Source organism: Aulonocara sp. 'chitande type north' Nkhata Bay, linkage group LG12, assembly GCF_057382095.1.
Source record: "Aulonocara sp. 'chitande type north' Nkhata Bay isolate Kocher_YH1m ecotype deep benthic linkage group LG12, A_spYH_male_GT1.1, whole genome shotgun sequence".
Taxonomy (NCBI): domain Eukaryota; kingdom Metazoa; phylum Chordata; class Actinopteri; order Cichliformes; family Cichlidae; genus Aulonocara; species Aulonocara sp. 'chitande type north' Nkhata Bay.
This window is the reverse complement of record NC_141355.1, coordinates 39,360,653-39,370,573: the sequence shown is the minus strand read 5'-3', so window position 1 is coordinate 39,370,573 and position 9,921 is coordinate 39,360,653. Positions and strand designations below refer to the sequence as shown.

At 41.2% G+C, this 9,921-nt stretch overlaps 1 protein-coding gene across 2 annotated transcripts; it reads left to right on the top strand.

The window, feature by feature from the left end:
- Nucleotides 1–5,891: 5,891 nt before the first annotated feature.
- Nucleotides 5,892–9,576, top strand: LOC147318105 (phospholipase A and acyltransferase 3-like). Of its 2 annotated transcripts, XM_086257782.1 has the most exons (6): nt 5,892–5,901; nt 6,805–6,875; nt 7,270–7,286; nt 7,402–7,510; nt 7,683–7,936; nt 8,497–9,576. In XM_086257782.1, exons 2-6 carry the CDS (start codon nt 6,854–6,856, stop codon nt 8,575–8,577), a joined length of 483 nt encoding a protein of 160 aa, XP_086113908.1. In that variant the 5' UTR covers nt 5,892–5,901; nt 6,805–6,853; the 3' UTR covers nt 8,578–9,576. The 2 variants fall into 2 exon arrangements, with proteins under 2 accessions (XP_086113908.1, XP_086113909.1); XM_086257783.1 differs by lacking the exon at nt 8,497–9,576 and having other exon boundaries at nt 7,683–7,945.
- Nucleotides 9,577–9,921: the final 345 nt, after the last annotated feature.

Sequence of the window (9,921 nt, the reverse complement as noted above, 5' to 3'; positions counted from 1 at the left end):
TACCTTAGCTCGTGGCTAAGATGGAGGTGATTTATAACGTCTTATTGTCCTGAGACTAAAACACACGTTTCCAACCCTGTTATGATGTCTGGCATTACAGTTTCTTTAACCGTCCGATTCTGGGCAACCTCATCCCACTTTAGTGTTCCCATCATAATTCACCAGTTTTAGTAGCATAACAAACTTTGATCACCAAATTCAGTTCAGTGGGTCTTTCAGGGGGTTGTTCAGCCCCATTAACTCATTACATCACTTCCTATAAATGATGTAACAAGGTTGAGTAAAACACTCAAAATCCAATGAAAGAGGTGATCATCACTTTTATATGTTCAAGTGCACCGTGTGCAGGATTTCATAGAAGAGTCATACCTTCAGCATAATAATATTTCAGAGATGCAGAGTACATTCATCCAGACTTACTGTCATTTTCTTCGTACTTTGTGCCTCTCAGCCGCCTGACAAAGTCTCTCCCTCAGAGCTGTGGTGGGGGCTGTCAGGACGTGAGGGCAAGAAGGGCCAATAATCCAGTGCTGAAGTTTTACACGTTCATTTGATTTCATCATTTGATTCATGTTGATCATCTGAACAGGTTTAGATCTCGATCAGGCGAAGCAATGAGTTGATCTAAAATGAGTGTTTTCATACCACAGTCCCACAAATACTCAACACACTGATGTTACCCTGTGGTTGACATAATACAGCTGTTGGTGCAACATATAACAGACAAATTTAGGTTCAAACAAAACAGCAAGATTTGATTTACTGTGGTGAAACTGATGTAATTCCACGCTACACCAGAAGGTGACACTGTGTGTTTGTGTCGGCACTAACCTTCTGAGCTTTGGTAGAAGGATTGAAAAAACAAGAGGTACCAGAACACAATCTGATGCATGGCCCTGTTCTACCTGCTAGCCAAGACCAAAGCAACAAAGGCTGAACAACTCATTCTTTAGAGATAATAAGGAGGTAAACATACACTCAATACTTACATTTGTTATGATGAAGACACTCGTAGACAAACACGTCTGGAAACTCCTCAAATATCAAGCAGAACATTTTTTATCTGGCACATCTGAAGGTGACCAGATTTATACTGTGAAAGCAAAATACTTGGAGTGATGCCTGCTATGCAGTTTTCCTCTCCATTAAAGCTTAGATAGATATAAATAGATAAGATAGATTAGATTGATACTTTATTGATCCAACACGTGAGAAATTCAAAAGTTAGAACAACATAAGTGTCGAAGAGAAAAACTAAAAAAGCTTAAATTTTAATTCAAAAGCCATTAAATTTCCTTTAGTCTATTTCTGTGAGTGGAAAACATTAAATGATAAAGACTCTGCATCTCAAGCTTATCTCATAATCGTTGCTGTATTTTTATTTCATTATATTTATAAACTGCTGATTCACACTGAGCCTGTCATAACTGCTGATAAATGTCTTGATTTGATGACGTTAGTCTCTGTCGTCAGGTGTCTTCCTCTCCCCTGACACACCCTTTGTCCCTGTTTGCATTCAGCTCTCCTTGGTTACTGTCAGGACTGTGCTTTTGTTCACTGGAGGCAAAAATGATGCAACATTAGTTTCTGGTGAGAACATTTAAGATAAATGTGAGCAAATACTGAATAATAACACTGTACAATAAAATGTGATGTACTTCTTAATTACATACGCTCATGTGTTGGTATAGTTTAATTCAAAGTGGTTTTAACATGTAGTTTGACCCTAATGTAACATTTATGGTGTTATCAGGGCTTTTCTTGATGATCCAGGTCTGGGAATAAAAAAATCTGAACACTACGATGGATCAGCACTCATCTTTGCAGAACTGCTGTAATTCAGCCACACTGCTGGGGTTTCTAACTCGGGCAGCATCTCAGTCTGATTTAAGTCTGGATCTCAACTCGGCCACTCCAAAAGCTTCATGGTTTTTTTTTGTTTTGTTTATATATTTATTTATTTTTTATTTATTTTTTTAGCCAATCAGAGTTGGGGAATTTTGTTTTGGATCGTTCTCCTGCTGCATAACCCAATTGGTCTTGAGTTTCAGGGCATGAATTGATGGGTGGACATCCTCCCATCTGCTGTCTGGGGGGGTTTAGATGTCATTTATCTGTCTAAAGTCCATAGAAACCAGAACATGAACCAGCTTCCATTTAGAGGCAGAATATTTGGAAGCTGACTATGATCCCAGAGTTGATCCTTGAGATGACAAACTGCCTGGAGAAGCAGCTGATTGTGACTTTATTATATATTTTCACAAAGTATTTCATCCATCTATCCATCGCCACGTCACAGCAGCAGCCTAAGCAGAGAAGCCCAGACCTCCCTAGCAAATCAAATGAACAGCAAGAAGTACATACACAGAACAGCAACACATAAAAGCAAAGCCCTGGGGTGTACAGCCTTAAGCACAGAGAAGAGAGCCACACAGAGAGGGACAGAAAGAAGGAGGGGTGTCCTCTGGTCCCTGAATTTATAGGGACCAGTAACCCTGCCCCGTGCTGCTGGGTAACTTTCCTCTTGTCCTCCAGCCAAAGACAGCAGGTGCACGTCTGTGTCTGCGTGCGCCTGTTTTTCCGTGTCTATATGTCAGCTTGGGTCTTAGACTCCGCCTCCCTGGGAACATCTCAGGCTCTCCGAGGTATGGAGGTCTATCTCCCCTCACCACACTCCCTGCTGGTGGCTGATGCCCTCAGACGTTGGTGTGTTGGTGGTTCTTGGTGTCTGGGCGCTCATGTATGTATCGGCTCACTCCTGGTGGTCGATTGGCGGGGCCTGGATCCTGTGGCCCAGCTGGGCCCCTTCTGGGGGGTGGGGTGCCCTGCGGCCTCTAGGCCCGGTCCTTTCTGGCACAGCTGGCTGCCGGCAGAGCCCGCGGGCACGCCACTGTAACCCCCCTCTGGCCTCTGCTCCGTAGCTGCTGGGTGACCTCTCACTTGGGGCTCTCCTCAGCTCTCCCCAGGAGGGTGGCACGGTTGCCCCCCCTGGTGGTCCTCCTTTGGTCCTCATATTCTGTGGCCTGGATCTCCTCCATACCTGCTTCATGCCCTGGGGGACGGGGCTATAGCCCCCCACACTCCCTAGCAGATCATTACATGGAGAAACCTTTTGAATACAAGCGTGCTGATCCACACAGGTGTGCACAGACACAAGCTACACCTTTCTTGGCTGCTGCCTCAAAGCACATTGTGCGCTGTTGATCTTGCGTGCTGCACAATAAAATGTAATATTCAGTATCTACTGTTACCTACTGTGAGCTAGTTTATTGTGATGGTGCTGTTTTTATTATGTTGCTCTTTCTTATTTGTTTTTCTTTTTTTTCCTCCCCCCTTTCTCACCGTCTCTTCTCCCCTCCTCTATTTTTCTTTCTCTCTTTCTTTCATTCTTTCTCCCTGTCCTGTCCCACAGTCATGTCTGTCCTGTCTTTAAAAAACGAAAATAAAATAAATACATAATTATAATAAAGGTCAATCAAATGGACCAATATGGCAGGGCCATGATGATCCACTTGGTAAAATAAATCCACTTGGCATCTTTCTTGGCCTTCAGACAACAATTCTGATGGCTATAGATCCAAACGGGACAAAAAACCCAAACAAAACAAAAAGACAGCAGGTGCAGGGTTAGATAAAGGTCCTGGCCCGGGGCCAGTCAGGACTGTGGCTACCCTTTGCTTTGCCTTATCACAATAGGTCACGACACGGTCAAACATCGCACATTACCAAATTATTAAGTCTTACAACAAGCATTCAGCCAGTGGTCTAATCTTATACTATACATGTGAATAATACTTGACCTAACTACATAGGTTACATGCTTGTCTGTGTATACATGGTTACTTAAGGTGATTTTATTGTCACGTGTTACCGGAGCTGGAGAGTAAGTTATTCAGGAAAACTCTTCCTGGCATTAACAACCCTGTTACTGTAAAACCTTAATAAACAGTAGTGAGGGCAAAACGTCCTGTGCTTAAGAGTTACAGCATATACAGTAAAGTATATGTGTTCAGTGCAGATAGATATATAGTTATATAGATACACTTGTCACCCAAAACTCCACCACAGGATTGTATGGATTTTGGTGTAAAATGAACATTTTATTGTACAGGTTTTTTTTTTTTAATTATTTTGATTTATTTTTAGCATTGTTTGCTTATTCCTGCATTCCTCCTCTGGCAAGAAGCTGAATCTGTTTGGACCTGTTTAGTCTGTTTGTGCTGGGTTTCTGATTCTTGCTCCCCCCCTTGTATTTAAAGAACCTCCTAGTAGGACATTTTGGTGCACCAGCTTTAGTGTGTACAAACATATGAGGATTGCCAGAGTGTTTTCAAAATTGTGGTTCATAACACATACTCCCGTATATATATGAGATAGTAAACTGTTACACAGCGTCCAAAAGTAGCAAATATAATAATATCTTCATATTAGATCATCTACTGGAATCAGGAGGTAATTATAAACACTGGCAATTAGATCCTCAATTTCTCACCAGGAAAACATTCTGCAAATACTTAGAAGAACAGATCAAGTTGTTTTTTTGAGATATGACCAAGACGATTTATCATCTCTTTTATTGTGGTAGACGTTTAAAGTGTATGTGAGAGGCTGTCTTTTCAGTCGTCTGAGAAAAAAACGTAATAATGCGAAACATATACAGTTGGAGGTTCAAATACCAAAGTTGGACTCTGCCAAACAACCATCAGTACAGCTACACAGTAAAATATTGACTCTAAAGTACAAACTCAATAAATTGCTCTCAGATAAAATTTCCAGGACCTGTTAAGCAAACCTTGAATTTGGTGATAAGCTGCATAAATTACTGGCCAGGCATCTAAGAAAGAGAGAAAGTGGTCGGGGTCAGACTCAGGGTTGTTGATTAACTCTCATAAGGATATTGAGTCACTTCTGGCACTGCACTTCATTCTTCCTTCTTTTCCCTTTCAGTGGGTTCTCGTCACTTATGGAAAACTGGAAGTGAAACTATTCTTACTGTGGTTTTTCCCCACTTGGGTGCTGTGAACTGCTGTATGATCACCTGCTTTTACAGCGACTCTGACACCTTCCAGAAATAAACCGTGCAGAGCAGATTGTGTATCCAGTTTCATTTTTCCTTTTCAAAACCAAAAGCAAATATAGATGCTGGCCCCGCCCACCTGGTGGGTGTCTGGGAGGGGTGCGATCCTAAATGCTGCAACTGTGCATTAGAATAAAGAGGCACACAAGCTTGTTTACAGCTCTGACTGCAGGATTTATGAACAACACAAACTTATCAACCACTTCCAATGATAAGCAGCATGGCAGATGTTGATACACTGTCACAAAGGGCATGAACAACCTCAGCAACATGACAACTGAAGCACCACAGAGTGAATCTCATGGTTCACAGTCACCATTATAACAATATCTGTTCTTCGGCCACAGTAAACCACTTGTGCAAACATTTGCATCACCAAACACAATAAACTATAGACTCACAGTGAGTAACTAGTAAATAACCATTGATATAAATGCCATCACTGAAACATGGGAAGATTTCTTTAAAGATGAAAATCTCCCACAAATGTCCAGCAGTTAAAAGTAAGGAATGTTGGATTAATGTGAGTAGAAATAAAAAAAAATAGTGATTGATAAAAGATGTTTTTGTATGTTTTAACAACGTTAACAACGATGCATAACAAAAATAAAGGTTCACTGTGTGGATGATGTGCTGCATGAGTTGCTCATCAGGAAAACATGAGAAACACATTAAGTGCACAGGTATGTCTTTCAGTTTTGTTCTGCTGCACACTTTTATTTTCACTTTTACACTGACTGTGAGGATGGGCTGGGCCACATGTATATATAGCGCTTCACTCTGAGGACTCACAGCACTTCTCTCTGCAGCACTGACTTCAGCAGGTGAGTGGAAAGAAACTCAGACGTCTCTCTGCACATCACACAAACACAGCTTTATATTTGGTTTTACTTCAGATCAGCAACTTTCAAGTTTCAAGTCAAAGTTATAAGATTTCGCTGCTTAAATATAAAACATTACCAGGAACATGATAACTCATAAAGTTATTATAAAACACAATAAAAGTGTGTTTGTTTTCAGGAGTTTCACAGTGATGATAAATGCTTTAGAAAGATTTACATTAAGTCTTAATAAGCTTTTTTGATAGTGGACATTAGTGGAGTTCAGGAACAGCCACCAATGTTTCATTCTCATATAAAATCTGCCGTCAGCTCATCTCCATCTCTGCATGTCACTCCAGCTTCATCAGCTACTCTTCTTCTTATTTTGCTCTCAGTGGTTCTTGAGTGAGAAAACTTTGTTCTGTGGGAGGGGAAACTTTCTTTCCCTGCTTTTAAACTTTAGAATGATTAACTTCCTGTTTCATTCTTGAATGCATCAGTTTTGACTTCAGGATTTCAGCTGGTGAATAAATGAAGCCCACACTGAATTATTTGTCCCTAAATCACAGTGTGATGAAGCAGACGTTTCATTAGCCAGGGATGCTAATGAAGTGTGTGTAATGTAATGTACACGTCATTAATCCCTGTAGGGGAATTAGTCCTCTGCATTAGACCCATTCAGTCAGTGCAGCAGTGGGCAGCCACCGAGGTAGCACCCGGGGAGCAGTGAGTAGGGACGGTGCCTTGCTCAGAGGTACCTCAGAGTAGCCTTTCAGTGGATTCAAACCCCCAACCTTCCCATCATGGTGCGACCACTCTACGTACTGAGCTATGAAATTGTGTTTTTGTGTGCGAATGTGTGTAAAAGTGTTCCAGTTAAACTCAAAATGTTCTTTGTGTCACCAGGTCCATCAAACAGTTCAGTCCATCGTTTGTTTCTAAGTTCGGAGACATCATGGGATCATCATTGTCGTCTTGTGAGTCTGTAACTGTTTCTTAGTTTTCCAAGGATGTTGTCATTTCTCGTTTGCCACAATTTACTTTCATCATTTCTGAAAAAGACAGAGGAAACTACTTATGGCCAAAATATGGTTCAATTAATCCAATAAAATAAAAAGCAAAGCTTTTCTCTCTTTATGTTATATTTCCACTGTAGTGTCAATACACTATTAGAGCTTATGCCGAGTCAGACTGCACACACAACAGTTTGTTTACAAGTTGACTTCTTCTTTATTGGGATAACACAGAAGTAACACACACACATAACTGGGCGTGGTTCCCCCTACTGGCGATGGCTTGCATAGCACACAATAATTCTTGGTTCGTACATAACACTGTACTAAAATGGTTTTTGTATTTTTGTTTTTGCAGATGCCGGAGGGGATCAGGTAAGTCAGACCAGTCAGACATGAAGGCTGTGACATGTTACTGAGACTGGTTTTAAAAACAATTTAATTATTTAATTGAGGAATTAAATTTGTTTTCTTTTTTTTCCAATCCCAGGATGACAGGGAGCCAGAGCTCGGGGACTTGATTGAGATCTCCCGTGAGAACTATGCGCACTGGGCTGTATACGTCGGTGCGGGCTTTGTTGTTCACTTTGTAAATCACTGTAAGTTTCAGTCTAACAGCCCACATTCATTCAGTGTAGTTTTCAGACCACAAACAATATGTTTGTAGACTTGACTGTTACAATGATCCACTTACCAGAAATGAATAGGTTTGCATTCAGTGTAGAAACTCTTTATGAGCCGTTTTTATTTTCCTCTGTTTCGCCCTGAAAGCTGGAGCTCCCAGCGGCGCTTATGTCCAAGCTGCAAACGGCATTGTGCGGAAGGAGAAGATATGGAATGTGGTGAGAAAAGACAAGTGGAAAATCAACAACAGCATGGACAGGCAATACAAGCCACGCCCAGCTAATGCTATTGTGGAGGATGCTAAAGCGTTGGTGGGCAAAGAACTGCGATACGACCTTGTCTCATTTAACTGTGAGCACTTTGTCACAAAGCTGCGGTACGGTGTGGCCGAATCATGGCAGGTGGGTTAAACCGTGTTGCTGCTTTCAGGAAACAGTCTTTATGGAGCTGCTGTGAAAAAAATGACATAAAAAGGCACCGATGTTAGTCTGCTGCTCATGGAAGAAGCAGCTTTACATTATTATTTCATTATTAGGACAAGTAACAAAACCAATAACAATCATTGCGGTGTGTGATATTCTGTCAACTAAAACCCGATCATACATGACACTGACGGCAATTAGTTATAATATTTAGACACACGAGGGTGAAGCACACAGAGAAATGGATTTACTGCAGCTGATAACCAGCAGAGCTGTGAGGGGCTGCTGCTCAGATTTCAGCTGAGATTTTGAATTAAAACGTTTCTGACTGCTGACCAGAATTATTGATGCCATAATAATTTAAAGAAATAAAAATTCCCATAATCATAGTAATGACCAACAGCTGACAATGCTCGTGTACGTGTTCGTGTGTTTTTACTGATATCTCAGAGTTGTTGAAACTTTCAGTGGTGACTGACGACAATAATCTGCTCATAATGTTCCTGCAGAAAAACTAAACGACGTTTTTCCTCCTGCAGGTGGAAGAAGCAGCAGTCGGAGTCGTGGTTGGTGCAGGCGCCATCGCTCTGGCTGCATGTGCCGCTGTGGCACATAATTGACCTAGCTCATTTTGAATTCACCTGCTGATCCTGATTCCTGCTGTTCATTCATTTTAAACAAATCATTTTGAACAGTCTGGAGCTGCTGTTTTACACAAACACACACACATAGCTGTTAGCTGTTCCCAGGACCGCACTCTTCTGATCTCCGCTGTTGTTCCCGGGATCTTCTGGAGCCACTCGCCTAGCTTGGGAGTCACCACACCGAGTGCTCCGATCAACACGGGGACCACCGTTACCTCCACCCTCCACATCCTCTCGAGCTCTTCTCTGAGCCCTTGTTACTTCTCCAGCTTCTCGTGTTCCTTCTTCCTGATATTGCTGTCATTCAGAACCTCTACATCGATCACTACGGCCGTCTGCTTCTGCTTGTCTACCAAAAGAAGAAGATGACGAATTAAATAGTTGAAGCGTGTAGAGCATAGGTGTCAAACTCTGGCCTGCGGGCCAAATTTGGCCCACAGCCTAATTACATTTGGCCCACGAAGCCAAACCAAATGACTATCAGAGCTGGCCTGCTGGTATTATACAGCTAATATATATATTGTTTAGTATTAAGCTTTGCTTGTTCCATATTCAGTTTTTCAGCAAACTTGTTTGAGTCCATAAGAAAAGATTCATTCTTATATCTGGAGTAAGATTTTTTTTTTCTGTAAATATTAACGTTAGCCCGCGACTTTGTTCCAGTTTTGAATTTTGGCCCACTCTGTATTTGAGTTTGACACCCCTGGTGTAGAATAAAATGCTGTATCGATGTATGATTAAAACATGACTTGTTAGTGTTTTGAGGTCAGTGAGACTAAGTGTCAAAAATCAAGGCTGTAAAAATTTTTTTGAACTTAAATCAAAGAGAAATGAGGCTGAGTGCAGCTGCACCACAATAACTGATGATCAGGTACATGATTCCCCAAATGCTTTATCTTAAATTTAAAAGAACTTGTCATCAAAATGTAATATTGACATGTGTCAGAATAGGATACACCTGTGTATAAAAGCTTTCAGTGATTTATGAATAAATACTGTCTGATAATAATTCACTGTTTTTTGTGTGACTATTGAAATACAGAGAAACCTACAAATGATTAACACAGATTTGTTTTCTTCAGATTTTCTATTTGCATAGAAGACAAAGAAGAGAGAAAACACACAGCCAGAGCTGAAGGTCTGTGAGCATCAATATTTCTGCACAGAACTGAGCCATGAGTCCATTTTCCAACAAAGAAATCCAGCGAGAGAGCGATGGCCAGCTAGCAGATGATCTCTGAGACTGAAGAAAAGACAACAAAGTCCAACTGAGTGTGATATTCTGGATTAGGCTCTTTGAAAAGATCAGGACAGAAGGAC